This window comes from Stigmatopora argus, chromosome 16, assembly GCF_051989625.1.
Source record: "Stigmatopora argus isolate UIUO_Sarg chromosome 16, RoL_Sarg_1.0, whole genome shotgun sequence".
Taxonomy (NCBI): Eukaryota; Metazoa; Chordata; class Actinopteri; order Syngnathiformes; family Syngnathidae; genus Stigmatopora; species Stigmatopora argus.
The window spans coordinates 12,590,757-12,618,537 of record NC_135402.1 but is presented as its reverse complement, the minus strand read 5'-3'; the positions used below and the strand labels follow the sequence as shown (position 1 = coordinate 12,618,537).

Here is a 27,781-nt window from a genome sequence, read left to right as displayed (position 1 = left end):
TGGATTTTACCCCATTTTTGTGCATTGATTTATTGATTATGTGTCGCAGCTGTAGCTGCAGTCGAGGTTTTATAGCCATAAAATAGTTTTTGAGGGTTGGATTGATTTGTTGAAGGCGCTATGAGAAAATGCACGGACCGCCACTGCATTTCTTTAATATCGGGGAATGGTGCACAACAAAAAAGTGCCATTTATAAAACACAATGGTATATTTTACCTACAGTTGAATATTACAGTGCTCCATTATTTGAGTGAGTTGTAGGTGGTCTGTTTTAATCATACATTACTTGTTTTCCCACTACTGCAAACCACAGAGCCTTTGCTTTAGAACTTTTCTACCGAGCCTCACTCATAACAGAAAACAAATCAAAGTGAAAGACAAAAAAAGTCATTGGGCAGCATGACATTGTCTGTGTTGTGGAGAAGGCTGGTGGCAAAACAGCAACATTTGCTGCAGTTGGCCAGAGGGATGTCCTTCACTTTCCATGCTACTCTTAGCCTCAAAACCCCTCATTGTGTTACATTACACGACACCCCATCTAGCCCTGTTACCGTTACAAATTTAGTGGGTGATAAACTGTCCCATAAATTATTGTCGATATGCAATAATATTGTTAATAAAAAAAAAACATATTGATAACAGTGGCGGTCCGTGCATTGCCTAGTGACGCATTCAGCAAAAACTATTTTATGGCTATAAAACCTCTACTGCAGCTACAGCTGTGACACATAAAAAATAATCAATAAATCAATGCACAAAAATAGGGTGAAATCCACTTCCTAGCAGCATTTAATGATTAAATACAAATACTGGAGCTTTTCAGACATTACAACCGGGCCAGGGGGGTGATTTTCCTGGGAAAAGACAGCGGTGAACGTCAATGGCGTACCGGCAAACATTGCCCGAAAATGGGGTAAAATCCACTTCCTAGCAGCATTTATTGATTAAATTCAAACACTGGATCTTAAATACAAACGCTGGAGCTTTTCAGATATCAGAACCGGGCCCGGAGGACGACTTTCCCTGGGAATTTCATACAATTGAAATATTATTTAGGAATATAGCCATATTTTACTCACCAAAAATTATTTTTAACTGTACACAATATCCATTCTCCTTTCTTTCTTCCTTCTTTTCTATCGCCATCGAAGCTATTGCTGAAAGCCGAGCCTGTCCTGTCGTATTTCTGGCATAGTCCGTCTTGAAAATGGCTTTAAATCAACACAACAATATATTTGCTTGTGCAGCTCGCTCCAGAAACTGTTTGTTAGCCCTGGCTAGTCCACTAGCCAATCATAGTTGGTAAAAGCGATGACGTATCCCTACGCCTGCGAGAAGGCAATGACGTATCCCTACGCCTGCGAGAAGGCATTGTGGTGTTGCCAACTCGAAATCTGATTGGTTAAAGCAACAGTCTTATTGACGCTTAATGTTTAATGCAGCAGAGCCTGCAGAACTGATTGTGAAGGCCTTGAGGCAGATTTCTGACCCTGGCAACAAATAATGGCTGAAATGTGATTGGTAAAATGCTTCAATATGAAAACAGACATCTGGAAGCAGTGCAACCAGGAGGAAAAGCAATGAAAGGAAGCTAACAGACAATTTGGAATTATTTAATAAGTATTGATGGACAAAGTATAATTAACATCAGTCTGTGATTCAGATATTTCTTAGGCCAGCAGAGAAGGCCTTGAAGGCCCTGACGGCACACCACTGATTGATAAATATTTTTAATCAATCCATAACATGTCATTTGAAAGCTAGTTTAGCATTAAACATAAAATTGGTTAAAAACCCAATGTCATTTTTGTTGTTCTGTTTTCCAATGTTTACAGATGCTGTAAACCATTTTTTTTCGTGTTTGGAGTGTCACTCTTTTCACTGGGAAAATTGCTTTTGGAGAAGACTAGCATTAGGTCAGAGCAAGCTGAAGTGGGTTTCACCAGCGGCGGGCCGTGAATTTCTAAGCGACGCCTTCAATTCTATATCTGAATCAATCCAACCCTCAAAAACTATTTGATGGCTATAAAACCTTTACTGGAGCTACAGCTGCATCAATAATAACCTCATACAATTGAAATATTATTTAGGAATATAGACATATTTTACTCACCAAAAATTATTGTCTTTGTACACAAAATCCATCGTCCTTTCTTTCCTCCTTTTCTATCGCCATCGAAGCTAATGCTGAAATTTGAGCCTGTCCTGTCGTATTTCTGGCATAGTAATTTTTATTCGATTTAGGGCTGAAAATGTTCGTTCCCGGTTGTGACAGGCTTGCTTGCTTGTCCGACCTTTTTTAATGATGTCCAGCTTTTCTTGAAAAGTCCGTCTTGAAAATGGCTTTGACAGTAAATCTGCACACAAATCCATTTCTTCTCCTCTTTCAGCCATTGCGGGTTGAAAAAAACACTATTAAATCAACACAACAATATATTTGCTCGTGCAGCTCGCTCCAGATACAGTTTGGTAGCTCTGGCTTGTCCACTATCACTAGCCAATCATAGTTGGTGAAAGCGATGACGTATCCCTACGCCTGTGAGAAGGCAATGACGTATCCCTATGCCTGCGAGAAGGCAATGATGTATCCCTACGCCTGTGAGAAGGCAATGACGTATCCCTACACCTGCGAGAAGGCAATGACGTATCCCTACGCCTGCGAGAAGGCGTTGGTGTCGCCAATTCGAAATCTGATTGGTTAAAGCAACAGTTTTATCGATGCTTGTTTTATGCAGCAGAGCCTGCAGAACTGATTGTGAAGGCCTCAGGGCAGATTTCTGACCCTGGCAAAAGATGACGTATCCCTATGCCTGCGAGAAGGCAATGACGTATCCCTACGCCTGCGAGAAGGCGTTGGTGTCGCCAACTCAAAATCTGATTGGTTAAAGCAACAGTTTTATCGACGCTTGTTTTATGCAGCAGAGCCTGCAGAACTGATTGTGAAGGCCTCAAGGCAGATTTCTGACCCTAGCAACAAATAATAGCTGAAATGTGATTGGTTAAATGCTTCAATATGAAAACACACATCTGGAAGCAGTGCAACCAGGGGAAAAGCAATGAAAGGAAGCTGACAGACAATTTGGAATTATTTAATAAGTATTCATGGACAAAACATAATAAATATCAGTCTGTGACTCAGATATTTTTTTAGGTCAGCAGAGAAGGGTCCACCACTGGGTTTCAGTCTCAATGTAGTTATGTTAACGCTCCACAATATGTTAAATAGATGTGATATAGATGTTTTTTATTTTATTTTCTGGGTCTGAATTTTAGTTCTGATGTGTTTGATGACCAATTAACATCCATCAGAACTGTTGTCACATAGGCATTCAATGAGAGAAGTTGAGACTCGCCCGGCGGATGAGTGGTTAGCGCGTCGGCCTCACAGTGGGGGGGACCTGGTTTCAAATCCAGGTCGGTCCACCTGTGTGGAGTTTGCATGTTCTCCCCAGGCCTGTGTGGGTTTTCTCTGGGTACTCTGGTTTCCTACCACATTCCAAAAGACATGCATGGTAGGCTGATTGAACACTTTAAATTGCCCCTAGGTACGAGTGTGAGCAAGATTGGTTGTTTGTCTCCTTGTCCCCTGTGATTGGCTGGCCACCGATTCAGGGTGTCAACTGGGATAGGCTTCTGCACCCCCCACGACCCTAGTGAGGATAAGGCTGTTCAGAAAATGAGATGAAATTAGATGAGAAGTTTAGACTCGCATGTGCAGCAATAAGTTGCAGCCGTGAAAATTACCGCCCTCATTTTTATTTAGAATGCGATAAATTGGCTTTTTTTTGCATATCGTGACAGGTTTAAATGGCCCTTCCCATTGTGTAGAGGAATGACTCAGGGTATCTGTTATTGTGCTTGTAGGACACAATGTGTTTTCACTAGGCTGCCCTGGGCCACGGGTATTTCGAGTTCTCATCTCTGAGTAGACGAGTGACACTGCTTAGATTCAGGATGGACATCCTACATAAGTTGGTCCAGCACTTGATATCGGTCCCGGTTTTACTATGATCAGACTTGGGGTAGATTGGCGGGCAGTGACCACCTGAAGCATATGGTATAATTGTAATTGTCGCTAAAACTCCAGACTAAACTAAGAACAGCCATAAAGATGACGAAAGATGAACAAAGCTTTGCCGTGCTTAGACGCAGCCCCCGGTCATTACTTGTGAGAAGGTTTAGGGATGGGTAGCGAGCTGCTGGCAACAAACGGCATCGTTGAATTATTGGAAATATCTCATCTCATTTTCTGAACCGCTTTATCCTCATCAGGGTCACGGGGGGTGCTGGAGCCAATCCCAGCTTTCTCTGGGCCAGAGACGGGCGACTGAATTGGTGGCCAGCCGATCGCAGGGCACAAGGAGACAGACAACCATGCACACTCACACCTAGGAGCAATTATAGTGTCCAATCAGCCTACCTTGCATGTTTTTGGATTGTGGGAGGAAACCGGAGTACCCAGAGGAAACCCACGCAGGTCCGGGGAGAACATGCAAACTCCACACAGATGAACCGACCTGTAATTGAACCCAGGACCCCAGAGCTGTGGGGCCGACACGCTAACCAATCGCCCTATCTGGCCGCCCCCATTGGAAACATTTGAAATGTATTTATTACAAATAAATAATTCAAAAAAGTAATCGTATTCATGTTTCTCCTTCCAGGCGTTACAGATGGGTATAAAGCATTTCTCTGGGCTCTTTGTAATGCTGTGTGTGGGCGTTGCCTTATCTCTACTGACCACAATTGCTGAGCACTTCGTGTACAAACTGGTGATCCCAAGGGTGAAGGACCATCGATTCAAATACTGGCTGCACATTAGCCAGGTTATCATGTCACACAACTCATCCATTGTCAATATAGTATTCTATGGAAAAATATTTTCTGACGCAAATTAAATAGGTTATTGTCCAAAACGTAAGAACCGTTTAATTCAAAGGTTTAAAGAGCGAGATTTTCAGAGGAATTAAATAAATCTTGCCATGGGATACAACTTAATATTCATTCATCAAATATTAACTCAAGTAACCAAATATATACTTTCTACTGATTATAGAACACCTCAACTAATTTGGACAATATGTCCTAAATTTATTTGAGGCCAAGATATGAAACCATTGAAATGTTCTTGTTTTCCAGAGATTGCACCGAGGCGTGAACTCTGTCTTTGCTGACGACAAGCTGGAGACTATCACCAAGCCTGAAAAGAGGTAAGGTACAGAAAACGCTAAAATGCTAAGAAGAAAGCTCTTTTCATCAATGCAGAAAGAGACATGCTTCAAGCAGGAAGTCACTTTCAGGATTTGATTACTGATATGTCAGACAAAGAATAAGTGACATCAATTAATATCAATGTACAGAGCTTAATCATGTGTACCAGAACCAGCTTGTATGTCAATTTATAGTTTTTTCAGTTAATGTCATAACTACAGTAATCCCTCGATTATCGCGGCTTCAACTATCACGGCTTCACTACATTGTTTTTTTTCTGTTAATTACATTTTTGGGGGGTAAGTTCATAAAAATGTGAAAATCCACGCTGAAACTCGCAAGCGGAAGCCACTCTCTTGTCCTCCGCTTGCTACTAGAACTCACCATTGAAGTACTTTTTTTAGTTTTTTTTTTAAACAGGGGTGACACTACTTTGCGGTTTTTCATTTATCGCGGCCATGTCTGGTCTACATTAACTGCGATAATCGGGGGATTAATGTAAATACAAATTAATTCGTTCCCACCTTCTGGAAAAACACCAAAAAGAGGATATTACAATGGAAAAACATATTTTTATTTGTTCTAATTCACCACCTACTCACTAAGTAAAAACACCTATCTCGTGGTTATGATCTTCAATACCGTGGTACGTCGACATGAGCACCCCGACATATGAGCATTTTGAGATACGAGTAAAATTTCGAGCAAATAATTATCTCTAGATACGAGAAAAATTTGGAGATATGAGAAAGCCAGGGGGCCAAGACATGAGAGGCTGTTTATCTTCTTTTTTGCCGCATCTCTTTCATGTATAACAGATATCTACGAGCACTGGGTGGAGCGTTGCATTTTTTTCAGTGTTTTTTTCCGTCACTCAGCGCGAATGGCGGAGCGATCGCTACGAGTATATATTACTTCTCGTTGGCTGCTCATAAGAACATCAGGGGCACTGGCTCGCAACTCCCTCTTTGTAATGTCTCTGGTCGCATCTACCTCTTTGTAATGTCTCTATGAGCACTGGGCGGAGCGTTGCAAATTTTTCAGTGTTTTTTTCCGTCACTCAGCGTGAAAGGCGGAGCGATCGCTACGAGTATATATTACTTCTCGTTGGCTGCTCATAAGAACATCATGGACACTGGCTTGCAACTCCCTCTTTGTAATGTCTCTGGTCGCAACTACCTCTTTGTAATGTCTCTGCGAGCACTGGGTGGAGCGTTGCATTTTTTCAGCATTTTTTTCCCTCTTAGCCTGTTAGCGATCACTAATTCAACACTAATTCTCGTTGGCAAGTGGTCGTGCGTTATCCTATTGTGAGGACATTTGTGTGCATCATTTCGGAATATTTTCGGAATACAAACTCAAACAACGCTCGATATTGACTAAAAGTCAGTGAGGAGGCAGGGCAAACAGAGCCAACCCGGCCAGGAGAAATGTATAAAAATGTAATACAAAATTAGAATTAAGTTTAGTGTAAGGTTAGATTAAACTTATTTTTGAGTGTGTCTGCATCATAATCCAAGTTCATTTAAATTTGTTTATGCTATATTACGATTCACCGGTGCTAAAAGTCTCCCCCTCGATTTTCCTTGCCTCAGACCCAAGTTTATCCCAGTTCGTTTTTTTTTTAAATTATCAAACTAGCCATGACTTGCTTTTAAGGGTTCCACTGGTGTCTTTTTCATATGCTTGCTTTGCTTTTAAGTCCATTTAAATTCCGCTGGCGTACAAAATGCAACCTGTACGGCCTGGTGCTCGTAGATATCTTTACGCGAGAGAGATGCGGCGAGAAAGACAGAGCGATGCTTTTCTCATAATCAGCCACTCACATACTCGGCTACCCGTACGGCCACATCAGGAACCATCTCGTATGCTCATATACCAAATTTGTCTCGTATTTTAAGGCAAAAATTTGCTCTGAATTTTCCTCATATCTCAAATTTCTGTTGGGACACTCGCATGTCAATATATTACTGTATTATATAGCTAGATTTTTCTTCTGGAAACAAATTATTATTAAGGCAATAATTGTTTGAGTCCAGATCCTCATTGTAAGAATCGAGAGGCATTGCATCATCAATGGAATCTTCAGGAGGCGCAATAGGGACAGCAGGAGGAGCTTCTTTCTGTGAGATGTTTTCATTTTTCTTTTCTTGTGCAAATATGCTTCGTACAAGGACATGACACTGTCAAGACGATTGCCAAATTCAATGGCTCTGACCAAGTTGTCATCAATCTCCTGGAGCCATTGTTCCAAACTGCGACCCATTCTAAAGATCTTCAGATGTCTCGTCATGCAAGCTTCACAGTCGTATCTACGGCATAAATCACTCATAATGCTTGTTCATTTTTCTACTCATAGTGGATACCACTTAGTGTCCTTGGCAAAGGATATTCTGGCTGTCTTTCGAATGTTCGCTTCTTCTTTCTTGTTAAAAGGCATGGTAGATTCATTTATGCCGCAATGGGGTGCTACATCTTTAGCATTTTTGGTCACTGTCATCATGTCTCGTTTTGTCTTGGGCTCATTGGATGCTTAAGAGGCATTTTTAAGGATAATACAAAATCCAAACAAAGATGGAAAAGGCTCGGCCTAGTGTTTTTCCACAGGTAATGTGGGCGATTCGAAATGTAATCCGAAGAAATCAGCAAATGGCAAGATGTCGTCCTTTTATATTACTTGGCGCGTCATTCTTCTACGGTGAAATATGGCTTCCTTTTCAGCACTGAGTGCCACCCAATACAGTGCCAGTCAGGGGCCCTGACTTCTGCCATTTTATTCATCCCCTTTCTTCCGCTAGCGAGTTTCAGTGGGAATTTTGACATTTTTATGAACTTTTGTTTTTTTATTATACTTAATATAAAAAAATATGATGGACTGAAACCACGGAGTGGTGAAGGATCAGATTACACTGATCCCTCGTTTTTCGCGGATAATGTTGACGAGACGTGGCCATGATAATGGAAAAAGTAGGCTCACCGCAATTATTACTACATGCCAGACTACATGTTTTTGCGCCTATACAAAAATACAAGTCCACAAAAACAATGATCAAGAAGTGTGTTTATTAAATATCACAATTACAGGCATATGAAGACTAAAATGTATTAATATCTAAATATAATCTAGAAATTTTAAAAAATGTAACCCTGCGATCAGCTGCTCACCGGTTCAGGGTCTCCCCCGCCTCTGGCCCAAAGTCTTCTGGGATATGCTCCAGCACTCCCCCGCGACCCTAGTGAGGATAAAGCGGTTCAGCAAATGAATGAATGAATAATTTGAATTTTGTATTTTAATAGTCGTTATCTGAGCCAATGTGTGTGTCAGTTTAAATTGTGTCAAGACTGAATTATAATATGAAATAAGATTTTATTTGTATGCATCACCCAAAGCTATTCATGCCTATTTTCTTTTATATACCGTAAATACATAATATACTGATCCACAAAGAAAAGTACGCACGCTCGAAGGTCAGATCATATTGTGAAGTGGATTTTATACATGACAGAATATTTAAAAAAATAATATTGAATTTAAGGTGGAGTCTGAAATATGTTTTTTTCATTTGTATATTGTTGTTGAGTTATGTTATGTTGCTTCAATAGTTGGTAATAATATGGAATCTGAAAATCAGCACATCCCAGGCTAAAGGAGTTTAAGAATTAGCAAATTGACATACATATACTCTACTAATGATGTCCCTGTTTGTTTGCTTTTGTAGTTGCAAAAAAGGAATCACAAGCAATAACAGGCCGGCATATTGGAATTGTGCAGAGTCCTCTGTATACAACAGGCATAGGTTTTCTGCCAACCAAGCCCATAATGACTTGGAATGCCTGGCTTGCCAGGAGCTTCTTCCCACCCCACCATCTTCTGCTCTTCGTCTTCACCATTCTCTTCCTTTGCTGGACAAACACGTGATGAACGCCTCTAATGGCCCCTCAGACTTGCTGGGCCGCTTGTGCGACCTGGGGCAGGGGAGCGCCACACCGGGTCCGAGTCCAGGTCAGAATCTGGGAACGGGGGAGTCCGGGTGCGGGTTGGGTGTGGCTCGGAGTTCGATGGTACAGGAACTATCAGAACTGGAAAGCCAAATCTCTTTGATCAAACTGCAACTTCAGTCAGCCATGAGGAGGAAGAGAGTGCTTGAAAAGTCACAGTTAGAAACCCCACTAACAAACCAGACTACACCTAGTCGAGCTATCCAGCACCAATATTAACAGCTCTCATGGGATGTACAGTCCCACCAACTGACAAACCAACATCAAAACACCCTCCCGGAATTGTGAAACTTTTACCCTAATTGCCGAAGAAAAACCTTGTCCATGTGGTGATCTCAGGAGAGGGTACGCTCCTGATAGATGTGGCTAGATGATGGATGACAGTCACAAAGAACTCCCCAATGTTGGACCTAATCATTCGCTTATGATATCTTGTGATTAGCTCTGTCAATAATTTCACAAAATGTAAAGTGAATTTGGAAGGGTGTTGTAGACTCAGTCTCCTTGCTTGTTTCAGTTCTTGGTGACCCATGTAATGCATTATCCATTGCGTCTTTAGAAACTTTCGTTATCGTCATTTTTTCTACATCTGTTCCCTATTTACGGCTTGGCTCTCTCACAGCTTCCCGTTTTAGCCATCCATGCCTATTCAAGGGAATAGATTTGCTTTCCGGCAACGATAAGCCTGATCCCAGATATGAGGGCCTGGAGGTATTTAAGTGTAATGGGCCAAATCATCTGAGTCTTGTGTCAGGACTGATCTGAGCTTTAACCTGGCCGTTCGCCTATCTGTCCCTTAGATCTTGTGAAATCAGTCTCTATTGTGATCAAAGGAACTGTGTTACTTGTACAAATTACTTTTTCTTTGTTTTCTTTTTGGCTTCATAAATTGTATACCTCGGCTCGGTGGGGAGTGGTTAGTGCGTTGGCCTCAAAGTTCTTAGATCAAGGGTTCAATCCCAGGTCCAGACATTCCTGTGTGAAGTTTGGATGTTCTGCCGGGCTTGCATGGGTTTTTCCCCAAGTACTTTCTCCCACATCCCCAAAACATCCAGGGTAGGCTAATTGAAAACTCTAAATGGCCCTCAGATATGAGGGTGAGCATGAATTGTTGTCCGTCTCCTTGTGCTCTGTGATTCGTTGGCCACCAGTTCAGATGTACCCCACCTGGCGCCCTCGATAGGATCCATCAACCCCCATCACACATGCGAGGATAAGCAGTACGGATAATCAATGTATGGCATCATTTGTATCATTTTCTGCTCATCTTATTGTCAGTTTGTCAACATGAATGACGTTTGGAAAGACTACCATGCATGTTTTTGGAACGTTGGAGGAAGCCGGCGAAAACCTACGCAAGTCCAGGGCAAACATGCAAACTCCACACAGAAGGACTGACCTGGGATTGAACCCAGAACTATGAGGCCGACACGCTAATCACTCAGCCGCCGGTCCACATAGATTAGATTTTTTATATTCTGAAAATATGAATGAGAATTTTTATAGACTAATTATGAATAACACAAAAAATGAAAAACTTTAGGTTTTGTGTCAACTAAGTACAATTCTTGAGTTATGCACACTGGTGTCCAAACAATGGCCCATTGTACAACTGCGTACCCCTCCCCAGTTCTTAGTGGCACCCAGCAAATGAAGAAAATATCATTGAATATGGCCTGCACAAGTTCAGCCTAAATTCTGTTGCACTCTTAGAAACCGAAATTGAATTTAAACATTGCCTCTTGATTAGAGGACCAGCAAAACCCTGACATGTTGATATCCATGCTGGACAGTTCTACACAAAAATACCATTTCAACTAGAAAGGCTGGTGATAAGTGAACATTTTCACTGCAATTGACGGTGATAAATGTCCAATGATTGGGAGGCCCGCTATGATCGGATTATTGAAGGGCTTATAAATGACCCATCATTAAGATTAATATTACAGCTACAGTGGTACCTTGAGATACGATCTTAATGCGTTCCGGGACTGAGGTCGTATGTCGATTTACTCGTATCTCAAATCAATGTTTCCCATAGAAATGAACTAAAAACAAATTAATTTGTTCCAACCCTCTGAAAAAAACACCCCAAAACAGAATATTGGAATGATAATACATTTTTATTTGTTCTAATTTGCCATCTATTAACAGAGTAACAAATAACTAGTGATGATGATGTTTAATAATCCTAAATTTAGACGGATTTCTCGGAGGGGAGAGAAAGAGAGAGGAGAAGAGAGAGAGAATGAGACTTTTTGCACGGCAACGCGCTCGTAACATAACAATAAAATTTCCCGAATACGGGATGAATAAAGTTATACAATCCAATCCAATAAACAAATTTAAATTAACTTGGATTACGATACAGACACACTCAAAAATAAATGTATTCTGATTTTACACTAAACTTAATTCTAATTCAGTTTTAAATTTGTATACCTTTCCTCTCTATTTGGCTCTATTTGCCCCACCTCCACCCTGACTTACAGCTGCAGTTTTTAAGACCTACCGAGGGTGGTTTACTTTTGTTTTCCCTTCAAAATATTCCCAAAATGATGCACACAAATGTCCTCACAATAGGGTAACGCACGACCACTTGCCAACGGGAAGTAGTATACTCAGTGCTCGTAGAGACATTTACACGAGGGAGTTGCGGGGAGAAAGACAGCAGCCTCTCGAGTCAGCTGTATGCTTGTATATCAAAATTTGTTTCGTATCTCAAGGTAAATATTTGCTCGAAATTTTACTCGTATCTCAAATTGCTCGTATGTTGGGGCACTCGTATGTCAAGTTATTACTGTATATGACACATCGCCCAGCACTACGTAGAGATTTAAGATCAGAAAATGTTCTAATTATGCAAAAAAAAATTAAAGTTCAAGCTATACCATCATTTCTTGGGACAGCATCAACGTTTAGATACATAAATATTATAATCAGTTGAATAAGTATCTGAGCACCCTGCTATATTGCAAATTCTGCCACTTAAAAATCATGGAAGGGTCTGAATTTTTTTATCATATGTGTTTGTCTTTTGTCAGAGTGATAATCTAAAAAGGAAAAATCCAGAAATCCCAATGAATGATTTTTCATACATCTTTTTGGGAGTAAACACCATGCAAGATATTGTCACGTCTTTGGCAACGTCTTGGTGAGGAAACGTGGAATAGGACCCAATTCCAGGGAAACAGGCAAGGACAAGGGAATTAATGCTCAAACTAAACTTTAATAACTTAAACTGGGGGGGACAAGGAAAGTAACAAAAGACTTTGCGGCGAATAACAAAATCAAACCTGACATAGTAAAACAAGGGGAAGCGAGGAACAAGGCACTTGGAAACATGAAACGAGGAAACGCGGAAATGTTGAAACATGGCAGGTTAAAGCAGACAATCCAACAAATGACAAAATAATCAGTTGGGTTTGAATAGACAAAACAGGAACTAATTATTAATGACGCACAGCTGCGCAAGAGGAACGGCAAGTCAGGAGGAACAAACAAGAGTAGGCAAACAAACATAAGCACACACGGAGGAAACAAGGAAATAATAATACCAACCCAAACCTAACAGATATCACCTTATGGGGTCTTATTAATCCTAAGAAAAGTGAGGAATAAGCCCACAACTATACAAGAGGACTTGGTCAATGACCTGAAAAGAGCTGGGACTACTGTTTCCAAAGTGAGTGTTGGTAATTCACATCCTTGGTAATAGACATCATAGCCAAAGGTATACTTGCTTAAACCAGCACATGTCAAGGTCTGTTTTAAGTTTGCCAATGACTATTTGGATGCATGCTACTGAGGAGTGAGTCATGGATAGTGTTTTGTGGTCAGATGAGACCAAAGTAGAACTTTCCGGTCATAATTCCACTAACTTTGTTTAGAAGAAGAACAATGATGAGTACCACCTCAAGAACACCATCCCCATTCTGGTGGCAGTAGCATCATGCTTTGGGGGTGTTTTTCTGCACATGGGACAGGTCGACTGCACTCTATAGAGAAGAGGATGACCGGGGCTATGTATTGTGAGATTTTGGGGAACAACCTCCTTCCCTCGGTCAGAGCATTGGAGATGTCAGTGAAGACATCTTCCAATGTGACAATGACCCTGAGCACTGAGCCAGGAAAACCAAGGAGTGTCTATCAAGGTTCTGGTGTGGCCTAGCCACTCCCCAAATCTAAACCCAATAGAAAATCTTTGAAGGGAGCTCAAACACCGTGTTCCTCAGCGATAGCCCGGTAACCTGACTATCCACCTATCATTTATCGAGATATCTGTGTGGAGGAGTGCGCAAAAATCCGTCCTGCAGTGTATGGAAACCTGGTGAAAAACTACAGTTTACTGTACAAAATATTAACATTGTTTTTCTCAGTTGTTCAAATTCTTATTTGCAGCTGTATCACACAAATACATTGTTAAAAAAAATCATACATTATAATTTTTTTAGGTTTCTTTTCAGATTATCTCTCTCAAAGTAGACAAGCACCTCCGATGAAAATTTCAGACCCCTTGATGATTTCTAAGTGGCAATAGTATAGCAATTAGGCACCAGACTACCTATGGCAACAGAAAATCAGTGAGAAGCACTTCTTTAAAAGTTCACATCCGGTCTTCTAGATCGGTGCCCAACCTTTTTCTCACTGTGGACCGGGAAAGCTTTCTATTTTCTCGCGGACCAGCTAATTGGGAAAGCGACAGAAAAGACAAAATTGTGTGGGGGTGGTATCATTGCACGAACGATGTCTATGACGGCAAAACAAACAAATAAAAAACAAAACAAATCCCAAGCTTATATTATTGTAATAACAACTTTTATCATTACAAGTAGGAGGGCTAGAAGTAGGAGGGCAAGATTGAAAAGGTTAATATTTATTACTCTGATGGACCGGCACCAGGTGGCTTGCTGACCGGTACAGGTCCACGGACCGTTGGTTGGGGACCACTGTTCTAGATCACCACATAAATTGTCAAGACTACATTACACCTACAACTACTGTATTTACTCGCATATAAGCCGCTTTTGTCTGACAAAAAATGATGACTGACTCGAGGGTACAGCTTATATGAGCATAAAAACACAACATGCAAAAAACTGCAACTTGACGGCGCCGTGACACGATGACATCACGACAAAATGACGCTGTTGCGTTGGCGCCTGACGTCACGACGCAAGCAAATTCAGTCGCTACTTTCATTTATTTCAAAATAGAGAAAAGATAAACAGATAAAACGCTAAACAAAGTTTATTTTGATGTCCATGAATGAAATTCAAGAAAAAAACGTACATATCTTGCGTAAAACGTAAAAAAACTCACGTTCCCGTCACTGCTCGCTCGGGGGACACAGCCATCTTACCTGGGTCTCAGAGCCATCTTACTTAGAGTGTTGCCGTAGATACCTAGTTAAGCGTGCTCTAACTGGCCAGACGTGAGTAGCCTTGATTTTGAAATAAAACAAAATTCCACTTTGATTGTTATAAATTTCCCATGTTTTCCATTGTTTTCATTAAAAAGCAGGTTATGTCCTTCTTTTCGTTCAGGTTTCGTTGGGTGCTATAGTTGTAGTTTGAGTTGTAGTCTTTAGTAAAGAGTACCGCGGACGTTTCCAGCGGAGTTTGATTCAGTGTTCATCAAAGTTGACTGTAATGTGTTGTCAAAAAAGAAATTCAAAAATTCAAAAATTTCAAGGCAATTTTCAAGGTGCGGCTTATACGCGCGGGCGTTTTATATGCAAGTAGATACAGTAATAAAACCACATACCCACATACTAAGCATCAACCCTCCTCCCTTCATAAACTCATATTCAGAGAAGTCTCACAAGTATAAACTTGCGCACCTGTGAGCTATTGTCTCTTGCATTCAAAAGGTTGGGGTGAGTGGCTACTCCCTCTAGACTGGTCGCTTGACACTTCAGTTTCAACATCAGCACAAAACTTGTTGAGACTCCATAAGCTTGAAAATACAGCAAACACAAATTTATCACAGTTAATCACATAGCAAAATGGTGAGATTTTCCTGTTCTTTATTGACACAATTCAATCAGCATACACGACCTTGCTTTCTTTTGCAGACACTGAAATTTACCGAGCAGAGTCAATCTTTTTTTGCTTGTTGCAGTTTGTGGTGAGCCATGTAATGGATTACGCATTACATCGTTAGCAACTTTCGTTGCAGTCATTTTCTTGTTCAACCCTTCTCTACTGCTTGGCTCTCTCACAGCTTCCCGTCTAACTCCACTCCCTGTGAACCGGTTGCTTGACACTTCCATCAGACGTTCAGTTTCTATCTGGTCTTCAACATCAACACCCAACTTGTGGAGACTCGATAAGCTTGAAAATACGGCAACCACAGATTTATCACACATAGTTACATAGCAAAATGCTCAGATTATGTCTCGTAATTTTATGAGAACAGTGATACTCTTTTCTACTTCACAATTCCCACATTCCTCTTTTACTCAAACCCTTGTTGACGTCCTTCCAAGTCAAATTCATATCTCACGATTCACCATTGAACCAAAAAAAAGTTAATTCACAACATCATTGCACTAAAAAACAAAACAGTCCACTGTTTGGATAGCGACTCCACGGTGACACAACATTAACTAGTCTCTCACAAGCACACACATTTGTGCAGGGACGCACACAAAAGATTACCGTATTTTCACGACTATTCGGCGCATTGTATTTTAAGCCGCAGTGTCAGTAACGAGTGCTATTTCTGTATTTTAGACACACAAAGCACGTACCGTTTCATTAGACGCATATATATTATATATTATATATGGATGAACATCGAAACGCAATAGCGCTGGCTACCGGAAGCAGCCTATTTCCCGGTTCCGGTGCGCAGTGACTGCTGACAATCAATCTGCAGTTGTGCCCTTTAAATGCCCAAAAAGTATTTTTTATAAAGAAATGTTATATTGAATTAGTTTGGATTTCCAAACTTCGCTTGTGCCGGGATTTAAATAGTGTTCAGCGATAGATCGTATGACGCAAATTGACATCTCTGGCATGAGCATCTGGAGCCCATGCAATAGCCAATGGCTTTGATAGCAAATATTTATCAGAAGCTGGAATTCACATGGCCGGTCAGGGACCTTGTGCCACAACTTGGCATAAACAGGCTTCTCTCTCAATGTGCCTTGAATCACGTTCTAATATAGTTCAATTGACCAAGATCATTTTACAATACTAACTCGGGGACACCCTGAATTGGTGGCCAGCCAAATGCAGGACACAAGAAGACAGATTACCATTCACGCTCACCCTCATACCTATGGTAGGTTGGTCGAACACTGTAAATTGCCCCTAGGTATGACTGTGAGCGTGAATGGTTGTACATCTCCTTGTCCCATGTGATTGGCTGGCCAACAATTCAGGGTGTCTACCACATGGTGCCTATAGTTAGTTGGGATAGGCTCCAGTACCCCTGCGGTCCTTGTGAGGATAAGCAGTTCGGAGAATGAATGAATTTTCTTTTGGATGCTGGGAGCTACAACACCTCCAAATCTCTTCTCAGGAAATGGCTATTGTGGTCCGTGAAAATTAGAGACTTACCTGAAGCTGGACATTCTACTGTCATTTAATACAAACAGTTTTGACATTTATTCCTAATTTATTTAATGACAAAGGTAATATAATAACGTGCAGAAAATAGCACATTTCAATAGTTTTTTTAAGATCTGATAGTAATGTGAAATAGTTCATATGCAATAATGTTATTAAGAGAAATGACACACGAAAACAAGTTGCTATGCCGATTTAATTTGAGAACAAACCATAAAAATAAAATATATATGCAGCTTTTTAAATGAAAAAGGGTCTTTTAAAACATGTCATAAAATACGATTATAATCACAATGTTAAAGAGCATAATTAAAATCATAAATATTTATAAAACATCTTGACCTCTCTTCATGCTGGGCCATGGAGTCACAACATTGCATCACAATCCACTGGTGGGTGAGGGAGGGATACCTCAAGGAGGAAAGGTGAAGTGGTTATTAGCCATGTTCACAGATTAGCTAGGCATTATAGAAAAACTTTCTTTTTAGGCTAATTTTTTTCGACTATTTTTGAGGGGGTCTGGTGCAGACTATGACAACAGAACCTTTCTTAAAAGAAAGTCCAACATAGAAAACAATGAATCCAGAAACACACTGAGTAAGTAGTATCTCACTTAAACTGGACAACCATGATGCCTTCCCACAAAAATTAAGATTTGAACTATGAACGTGATTAACTCCGATCAATAACAGCAGTCAGGCAGATAAGAATAAAGATTGCAACATAGTTTGTTTAAATTTTTACTTTTAATCCAATAGATTATATTACGTCCAGTACAAGGACAAATTAGATTTAACTAGGTAATAGTTTATGAATTTTCCTATAATTAAGATCCGTCTCAATGGTCAAATTCTGCATAATGTTAAAGTGGCTTTTAATAAAACATTTGGGGAATACAACCTCGGACAAATTTTAGACGGAATGTTGGACATGTAATTCTACGATAAAGCTGAATTTAAATGTTGGTCATTATTGCTGTACTTGAAGAACTAGGTACCAACCAGCAACACATTTAAAAACAAGTGTATTATATAACCATCTCTATGCAAAATATTATGTGGAAACCTGGGATGTATTTTAAAATGTTAATTCAAAAAAGGTAAGGAATTTGTTATCTCAGGTTGAAGTTTTTTTTACACATCTTTTAGCTCATTTGTGCATAATGATTTGAATAAAAATGTATGTCACATTGTTGGGACACAGTGTGTAGATAGATACATAGTCAGAGATGGCTGATAATACAGCAATGCTCACGTGTATCTGATTGACAACAAAAACATATCGACATTTACAGCAGGCAAACAGGTCCAAAAGGGTCCTATTATAGATTAACAAAAATCTTTACAAAATTCAACCTGATGTGGTCAATTGATTTACTGACATGTTAAAAAGAACTCTTTTTTTCTGTACAAATGACCAACATCACAGTGAGACAACATCCACATTGCTAATTTTCCATAGCACATTTTCGAACTGAGTGGGGACTTGACGGGACGGAAGGTGGTAAACAGAGGGAAGAAATCTGACAGGATGTGATGAAACACGGAGGCGCGCAGGTGCAACGCTAACAGGGTGGGTCAAATAGCAATCGCTCATACAAAAAAGTGCAAAACACTATCCTCCAACGAAAATGAGAACACCTTGGAGGAACATAAATGTCCCTTGTTCCAATGAATTGTAATAAAGAAAATCTGTGTTCAAGTTTGGTTCATAATACGGATGCCCATTACAAACATTTTGGATTTGTTTGCTTGGCGGTGAACTACAGAGATATATCAGTGTTTGATTTGGTAAGGAATCGAAGCCACGTGACATGCGTCCTCGTCATTGTGTCTGGAAGTGCTGCGGAGACGCAAACGTGACCCGGTGCCGCCCCTTTAGTCATGTGACCTCCGTCATTGATGCAGAGTGGTTCTGAAAATGGATGCGGGAGGAACAGGGTCAAGAAAGATGAAAATGATATAGGAAAAAGATAAGGAATTGGGAGTAGTGTGGAAAAGGGGGAAGGGAGGGCGTGTGGTGAATGGAAAGAGGAAAACATCGTCAAGCAAGTGATACGACTCAATTTCTGTTAGTGTTTCATAAGGGAGACAAGTACAAGGTACATGCAAGCACTCATGCCCGTGCTTTGTTGATGAGTCATTTGTAAAGAAAGTAAAGCACTTTCTGCCTTAAAAAAAGAGAAAGATACTTATCGCTGACAAAGTGCAATGCGTTTGGCTGGAATCTGTATTCAGAAGAAGCCTGAAAGCCTTTGAGGTATTCTGCCAATTCCCCAAAACAATACGAGGTTGTACCTGTGCACTGAGGGTCTCCAGAGGACTCTCGACGCGAGGGAAAGTCATGAGGGGGAGGCCGCGAAACTCCTCGCTCTTCTCTTTAGTTGTCGCACCGTAGACACCTTTGAAGTTGTTCACCACACACACACCCTGTCGTGTTGGAACATAGACGCGTAAACAAACAAAAAAATGGTTGGTACAAAATAAACTGGTAATAGTAAACCTATATAGGAAGCAAGCACACTAATTATGGGACATAAATTGGAATACTGGCATTCATTAAGAATTTACACATGCTATATGTTTGTGGTTGTTAGGTGCTACACATTATAATTTTTCATATTTAATTATATATTCATTCATTCATTTTCCGTTACACCTATTCTCACAAGGGTCGCGGGGTGTTGGACACTATCTCAACCAACTATGGTCAGTAGGCCGGCGACACACTAAATTGGTTGCCGGCCAATCGCAGGTGTACTAGGAGACAAATAACAATTGACGCACAGCTAGGGAAGATTTACAGTGTTCAACCCCAAAATCCCACACAGACACTGGGAGAACACATAAACCCCACAGGATGGTAAGAACCCACTGGGAATTAAAGATTTGAGCTCAAAATTGTGAGGTGGACGTGCTAACTATTCCTCTACCAAGCAATGTATAGTTTCATCAAATTGTCTCAAAACGTTCAACATCTTAAAATATAAAGCGGGACAATTCAAAACTATCACATTACATTTTCAAAAACATGAGATATGAAAATGGATGCTTAACTGCATTCGTAGATGAAAACAAACAGAGCTTGATGTGAATCCAAACACTGCGTGGTTAATATTAATCCTGATGGTCAATTTTTGTTAATGACAGACCATAACTCATCCTCTGAAAGCAGCCTCATTTTAAACTTCCCAAAAATATAGCGAGACAATCTTATTTCCATTTCTTCCTGTCATCCAAGTTCAATGGCTTGCTTATTTGTCACTAATGCCAAAAATCCAATTCAACATTTTTAGACGTTTTGCGCAGACTAGAAGATGAAAGGGCGGACCTGGGTTCAAATCCAGGTCGGTCCACCTGTGTGGAGTTTGCATGTTCTCTGCATGGGTTTCCTCCGGGTACTCCCATTTACTCCCACATTCCAAAGACATGCATGGTAGGCTGATTGGATACTCTAAATTGCCCCTAGGTATGGGTGTGAGTGTGCATGGTTGTCCGTCTCCTTGTGCCCTGCGATCAGCTGGCCACCGATTCAGGATGCCCCCCCTGGCCCAGATTCAGCTGGGATAGGCTCCAGCACCCCTCGCGACACTAATGAGGCTAAAGCGGTTCAGAAAATGAGATGAGATGAGATTTCTTGAGAAAAGGATGAGGCTATGGTCTGATCGACCTGTAATCATATTGAACGTATTTTGGACCCTTTCATGCTTATTTGAAAAGAGCAGATCTATGCATGTTTCGGAAGAAGCAGTTAGTCTAGTAGGACTTTTGATTAGTTGTGTATTGTGTTATTAAACAGTGATCTCAACTGTCTCCGAATTGATTTATCGAGCCAGTTAAAATTTAAAATTCCAAGCAAGATAACTTCATTTTTTGTGTCGCCTTCTGATCAAATCACTAACGATTGTCATTGTAATGGCTGTTTACATCTCTCCAGATGCTACGTTAGCACGGCACTTAGCCTCCTGCTAGCGGTTGTAAGCAAACAGCAGCTTGACCACCCCGATGGAGTCTTTATTGTCGCTGGTGACTTCAACAAAGCATGTTTAAAGACTGTTCTGCCTAAGTTTATCCAGTAGGTGAAGTGTCATACCAGAGGAGATAAAACTCTAGACCAGGGGTGGCCAACCCGCGGCTCTAGAGCCGCATGCGGCTCTTCGGCTGATTTCATGCGGCTCTTTAAGCGATATTCTGGCGTAAGGCGTAAGTGTAAACCATGGTCAAACACACCGTAACAACCCCATTCAAGAGATTAATTTACCCGACCGCTAGATTCACGAGATCCACCAACTTCAGCAAATACCGCACTATCGCCACATACGGCGCTGTACGGAGCCACTGTCCGACCGCAAACGCCACTATTAGCCACAAATAATGCTCAGAATTGCACCAAACTTCATCAATAGTACACACAGGGTCCCAGCACGTAGTCCGAGCCGTCAAACAGCTGCTAGTTTAGCCTGTTACCTGCACTCGGGGATCCACTCGTCGGGGCTTCAGGGGCTTTCACATGACAAGCTTAAAAAATGCTTGGCTGGCGCTGCCATTCATTTACACTAGGTGGCGCACTGACCAGGTGAGCCAGTTTGAATTGAAAAGAAGAAGAATAACGTCTGATGTGATGTCAAACGCGCGAGATTATTTGAGTTGTAAATAATTTGTTTCAAGCGCTCTCAAAATGGCAGGAAAAAATGCACAGCCAAACGAAAATATGAAGAAGAGAACAGGACATTTTTAACAGAATGGGAGAATTTATATTTTTTTGTTGAACGTAATGGCAAGCCATTCTGCCTTATATGTCAGGCATCATTGGCGCATTTCAAAGCTTCAAATCTTCAGCGTCACTTTAACTCAATCCATCCTTACATCGACGAGGAATTTCCAAAAGGGACTGAACCTCGCAAGCAGAGGTTGGTCACTTTGAAAAGTCAGGCAGAAAAGCAGATGCAGTTTTTCAAAAAATTAACAAATCACTCAAAAACCATAACTCTTGCTTCATATCAACTGGCTTGGAACATCGCACAGGCTAAAAAGCCATACAGTGAAGGGGACTTCATAAAACACTCATGTGAAAGAGTTGCTTCGAGTGGCAACAACGGAATACAAGCCAGATTTGAGGAGGATTGTTCAGGACAAGGAATGCCAGAAGTCCCACTAAGCAGCATAGTAAGAGAAAAATGTCATTGAAAATTGTTATATTTTTGTTTGTGGACTTGCTTTAACTGAGAGTTTATGTGTGTGTGTGTGACAGTGCACACAATGTTAACTGTTGAAAAAAATAACTGTCATTATCTTGCTGTGGGTCATTTTCAATAAATCTGGCTGAGCAGAGGTCTGTGTGTGCCCATGTATGATGTGGCTCTTTGCAGTAACACAGTAAAAAAAGTGGCTCTTAGTCTCTGACTGGTTGGCCACCCCTGCTCTAGACCATGTTTATTCTAATATCAAACATGTTTATAGAGCCACATCCCTCACTCACCTGGCTGGATCAGACCATCTCTGCCTGTCCCTCACCCCTGCATACTCTCCACTCCGGAGGCTAACAACGCCACAAATAAAGATGATAAAAACACAGCCCGAGGACGCCCTTTCTCAGCTGCAGGACAGTTTTTCCGCACCATTTGGGAACTTTTTGAACACCACAACCTCCAGGACTACACAGACACTGTACTTTCCTACATCAAAAACTGCACGGACAACGTCACTGTTAATAAACGGATACGGTTTTTCCTAACCAAAAACCCTGGATGACCAGTGAGATACAGGCACTCATCAAATGCCGTAACACCGCCTTCAGGGCAGGGGACAAGGTACAATACAGCGCTGCCAGAGCAGATCTGAAGTGAGTCATTAAAAAGGCCAAGGCAGCATATACAAGGAAAATTGAGGAGCACTTCACAGAAAATAACCCAAAGAAGATGTGGCAGGGAATATGACATATTACCAATTACAATGACAATAGCATATATTTGGAATGTGGGAGGAAACCGGAGTACCCGGAGGAAACCCATGCAGAGAACATGCAAACTCCACACAGGTGGACGTGGCAGGGAATACGACATATTACCAATTACAATGACAATAATATGTCTGTTATCGCAGATGCCTCACTAGAAGAGGAACTGAACTGTTTCTTTGATCGCTTTGAGACTGACAAATCAGACCCAGTCTCAACACCTCCACCACCACCACCATGTAGCAGTACACTGAAGCTTCAGGAACATGAAGTGAGACTGGTAATGCGGAGTGTGAACACCAGGAAGGCTGCTGGCCCCGACGGAGTACCTGGGAAGGTGCTCAAAGCCTGTGCTGACCAGCTGGCTGGTGTTTTTACAAAAATATTCAATTGTTCCCTGCAACAATCCATCATTCCATCCTGCCTGAAATCTGTCACCATTATCCCTGTCCCTAAAAAGCCAACCATTGACAGCCTGAATGACTATAGGCCTGTTGCACTCACGCCTGTGATCATGAAGTGCTTTGAAAAGTTGGTCGCCTGCCATATCAGGGATACAATCCCTCCCTCAGTTGACCCTCACCAGTTTGCTTATAGAGCAAACAGGTCCACTGAGGATGCCATCGCCGTAGCTCTACACACAGCACTGAGCCACCTGGAGCACCATGGAATTACGTGAGGATGCTTTTCGTTGACTATGGCTCAGCCTTCAACACTATAATACCGGATATTTTGGCTGACAAACTCTCCCACCTTGGACTATCCTCTTCCATCTGCTGCTGGATAAAGAACTTCTTAACCAACCGACCACAAACTGTTAGACTTGGTCCCCACCTCTCTTCCTCCATTACACTGAGCACTGGCACCCTAAAGGCTGTGTACTGAGTCCTCTTCTGTACTCCCTGTACACAAACGACTGTAAGCCGACCCACCACTCTAACCCCATCTCAGGAGGGGATGAGTCGGCCTACAGAGATGAGGTCAACAAACTCTCTTCGTGGTGCTCGGTGAACAATCTCACACTGAACACCACGAAAACTAAAGAAATAATCCTGGACTTTCCCAAAACAGCACAGATCTGGCCCCACTCCTCATAAATGGAGTATGTGTAGACAGGGTCCAGTCCTTTAAATTCCTGGGGGTCCACGTCACGGATAACTCTCCTGGTCTACAAACACCACGGCAGTGGTGAAGAAGGCCCAGAAACGACTCCATTTCCTCAGGGTACTCTAGGAGGAATAACTTGGAAACTAAGCTTCTGGTAACCTTCTATAGAGCCACTGTGGAGAGCATCCTGGCATACTGCATTACAGTGTGGTACGCTGGAAGTACGACAGCAGAAAAAAAGGCCATGCAGAGAGTGATTAACACTGCCCAGAAGATCGTCGCCTGCTCTTTGCCCTCACTGGAAGACATTGCCAGCTCTCATTACCTCAGCAGAGCTGGGATCATTGTCAGGGACCCATACCACCCTGGTCACAATCTGCTCCAGCTGCTGCCCTCTGGAAGACACTACAGGTCTCACAAAGCACGGACGAAAAAAAGGACAGTTTTTTTCCCACAGCCATTAGGACTTTGAACTTTCGGAAGTACGACACACAATCCCTTCCCAGAAATTCAAGTACACAAGTACAATTATCAAGAAGTGTATTTATTATAAATTCAAATATATTACAAATATAAACATGAAAAGACTGTAATGTATTAATTAGAGGCATTGGATCATCGATGGAATCTTCAGGAGACGCCATAGGGGAGCTTTTCAGGAGAAGCTTTTGGGAGAGGTTTTTGGCCCACAAGGAAGATGTTGATGGGGAGTTGTGTCCGCTGTTTCTGTTTTGGTACAAATATGCTTTTGTCAAGGACATGAACCTGTCAAGATGATTGCCATATTCCATGGCTATGACCGTGTTGTCATCAATCTCTGGGACACTGCTTCAAACTGTGAGCCATATTGAAATTTTTGAGCTGTTTTTTTTTAGGTGCTAAGACCACATTCTTCATCATTATTGCCGTCATTGTTTGGGAGAAATTAAACTTGCACTTCGCTCCTCCGCGCCGAACAGCTGTCAATTAGCCGTCCAGAGTGCTCTAATTTCAGATAAGTGCAACAACGTCAGCCAGCTTTCCGGACTTTAATCGAATCTGAACTTCCACGTTGCCCCTCGGGTCGTCCAGCCATCCTCGCCGCTCAAAGTGCTCTATTTTCAGAAGAGGCCAATGGCGTCCGCTGTAACATCGCCAGAAACTTGCACTTGTGAACATTTCTGGAGAAATTCCACCGTCAGCTCCACCGCGACGTCCAGCCATCTTAGCCACCCAAAGGGCTCTATTTTTGGACAAGGGCGATGTCATCCGCCGCAATGTCGCCGGGAGGTTTGAAACACTTCTGGTGAATGTCCACCGTCAGCTCCGCTACCATGAGGCTCCTGAAGCCCGCTGAGCAAGCTCTATTTTTAGGTTAGGATCATGGCGTCCCCCGTAACGTTGCCTGGGGCTTGCATTTCTGAAAAAATCCTCCTTCACCGATGCTCTCTGCCGTCCAGTTCGCAAGTTCTATTTTCAAATAAGCACCACGGCGTAACGTCGCATGGGGCTCGCATTTTTAATAAAAATCCACCCTTACAGAGTCTCCCGGCCGCTCCAAAAACTCTATTTTTGGATTAAAATGACGCCCGCCATTTTTTTTCTCCGTACTGTGGTGAGTGACAGTCCTCTGTCTTCTGCCATTTTCTTAGTGGTAAGCGGAAGGCAGAGAAGTGGGTTCCGCTTGCGAGTTTCAGCGTGAATTTTGATATTTTTATGAACTTTTTTTCATACTTCAGAAAATCTGCGATTTAGTGAAGCCGTGAAGTGAAGAAGGATCACAGTATATTGTTTGCCTTGCCTATCTCTCCGTCTGTCCAATCAACAGTATAAAGACGTGCAGATCGTTTTACAAGTAATTCCAGTTCAGTGGTCTGAACATGTCCCCCCAACCGGAAATTAGATGTGGGGGCATCCCTTTTCTGTCTGCTAAAGCAATAAGTTGGACAGCAATGGCAAACAATTCTAGGTGATTAACTTAAAGTGCAGACTTCTATTGACAGCATCAATGCTTCTCATGAGGCAAATCAGCCTGATAGTTTTGGCAGGAACTTGCTGACCGACCACCTAGCAAACAGACAGATGCGGGTTAAAACCTTGGCAGAAGGAACAATCCAATTCCTTGATTAAGATGATGTTCTGCGCCAGAAAGGCTTTTGTTCCGCTATAGCATCAGTCTTCCCTGTGTCTACTTCCTCTTCTCATCTCTTCTCTTTAGCACTCCCATCCCTCTGTCCTTTCCTCCTCCCATTCTGCAGTGACACTGGAGGACCCAGCAGCAATTAGGCTAAATGACTGTAAGCATGTGCACCCCCTCTGACTAAAATAAGTGTGATCTCCCTTGTGTTCCAAACATGCTAAGTAAAACTGAGGCTAAGTAAGACTTACACTCTGGATTGGACTTTTTTTTCATTTTTGCGCTTGCCTTAAAAAAAGCACTGATGACTACAAAAAGAAAAAAATGTTATAAGTCAGGCATGATCAAATCTACTGACCAGAAAAAGTGCAACCACTGATCCTAGTATGAATCCAGCAACCACATCTGAGCAGTGATTTCGGTACTCTGAGACCCGATTGAGTCCGGTGAGGAAGGCTGAACAGAGAGTGCCCAGACAGAGTACTGGCTTGGCCAAGCGGCTGGACTTGGTCTTGATGGTGCTGGTGATGTACATCTGGGAAAGTAGGATACAGTTGTTTAGATTGCAGTTGTACATCATAGAACAATGTATCTCTAGTTGAATACATGACCCTCAGGTTTTTTTTTTAATTTCATTGTGAAGAATTGTTTGCCAAATTCAGCTTGTTGTGAAGTAAGTTCTGTTCCCTGCCACCCTGTAGCACCCATATTTATCGGGGAAATAGTTTACTTATAAATTTTTAATGACAAATGTTTGCGAGTAGCTCACAAAATCGTCGATTGAAGATGCTGTTGGTACAAATGATGATATTTAACGCTCATTGAACAGTCACTATCCAAAATGTACACAATAACATCTATAAATACGGAGTTAATAATAATAAGAAATGTCTGACTGTCAGATAAACAGCAGAGTAAACGCTGAGAGAGGCGTCTTTGGACGGAAAAGAGCGACGGGCGTTCACAACGATGATGGGGTTTCCGGTACAGATGTTGCCGTTGGTGATGAACTGGTGAGTCAGGCGGCACTCACTGCCAGTGTAGTTGGGTTTGCACACTGACAGAAAGTAGGGCGAGAGACCACCCGTGACCACCTGGCCCGCATTGACGAAGATGTCTGTGGCAAACAGGCCAAATGCAAACACACCTGCAGACACACAAGGAACACCAATGTGAGTATTGAGGTGGCACAAATGCAGCAGTAGGCATTATATACAGCATTATCTAATGGAAGAAAAGATAAATGTTGACATTTAATGTAGAAGTGGGCAGTGTTCTCCTTTTTCTTAGCCAAAATCATAAATTTCGCTGCAGTGTGTGTTCTCATTTTATATCGGATAAACTGGTGCTCATTTCCTTCCAAAAAAAAAAATTGACTACACTTCCTGTTTCAGACATTATAAAAGACTTGTTTTTTCCAGAATAACAATTTTCTCCTGTGACTCTCCTGATGTCATACCAGTGAGCCAAAAGAGCAGTGGGCGGGCGGTTGTCCATTTTTCTGATGAAGTGTGTGATTTGGAGACTAGTCATTATTTAAATGGAATAAATAAATGGATTCATTCATTTTCTGAACTGCTTTATCCTCACTAGGGTTGCAGGGGGTGCTGGAGCCTATCCTAACTGACTTTGGGCCAGAGGCAGGGGACCAGTGGCCAGCCGATCGTAGGGCACGATGAGACAGACAACCATTCACGCTCACACTCATACCTAGGGGCAATTTAGATTAGATTAGAACTTTATTTCATTCTGTATGCGGGAAATGTCCTTGGTTGCAGCAGCAAGACAGACACAGAACACATTGTAGACCTAGGT

The 27,781-nt window shown here is 41.7% G+C and overlaps 2 protein-coding genes across 9 annotated transcripts in view; one reads left to right on the top strand and one right to left on the bottom strand.

Annotated features, from left to right (window-relative positions):
• The window catches only part of grin3a (glutamate receptor, ionotropic, N-methyl-D-aspartate 3A), a 109,615-nt gene that overhangs the window by 32,125 nt on the left and 49,709 nt on the right, over positions 1 to 27,781 (top strand). For 2 of the 5 annotated variants that reach the window (XM_077622319.1, XM_077622317.1), the window contains 3 exons: positions 4,666 to 4,827; positions 5,141 to 5,211; positions 8,932 to 19,218. In XM_077622319.1, coding sequence (XP_077478445.1) covers positions 4,666 to 4,827; positions 5,141 to 5,211; positions 8,932 to 9,430 — 732 coding nt within the window. In that variant the 3' untranslated portion in view covers positions 9,431 to 19,218. Of the gene's footprint in view, positions 1 to 4,665; positions 4,828 to 5,140; positions 5,212 to 8,931; positions 19,219 to 27,781 lie in introns of those variants that run through there. The other 3 variants (XM_077622318.1, XM_077622321.1, XM_077622320.1) reach the window with 3 other exon arrangements.
• The window catches only part of plppr1 (phospholipid phosphatase related 1), a 59,267-nt gene continuing 48,452 nt past the window's right edge, over positions 16,967 to 27,781 (bottom strand). For 3 of the 4 annotated variants that reach the window (XM_077622323.1, XM_077622322.1, XM_077622325.1), the window contains 4 exons: positions 26,863 to 27,113; positions 26,325 to 26,501; positions 19,086 to 19,217; positions 16,967 to 17,199 (listed from right to left, as the gene is read on the bottom strand). In XM_077622323.1, coding sequence (XP_077478449.1) covers positions 17,155 to 17,199; positions 19,086 to 19,217; positions 26,325 to 26,501; positions 26,863 to 27,113 — 605 coding nt within the window. In that variant the 3' untranslated portion in view covers positions 16,967 to 17,154. Of the gene's footprint in view, positions 18,703 to 19,085; positions 19,218 to 26,324; positions 26,502 to 26,862; positions 27,114 to 27,781 lie in introns of all 4 variants that reach the window. The other variant, XM_077622324.1, reaches the window with a different exon arrangement.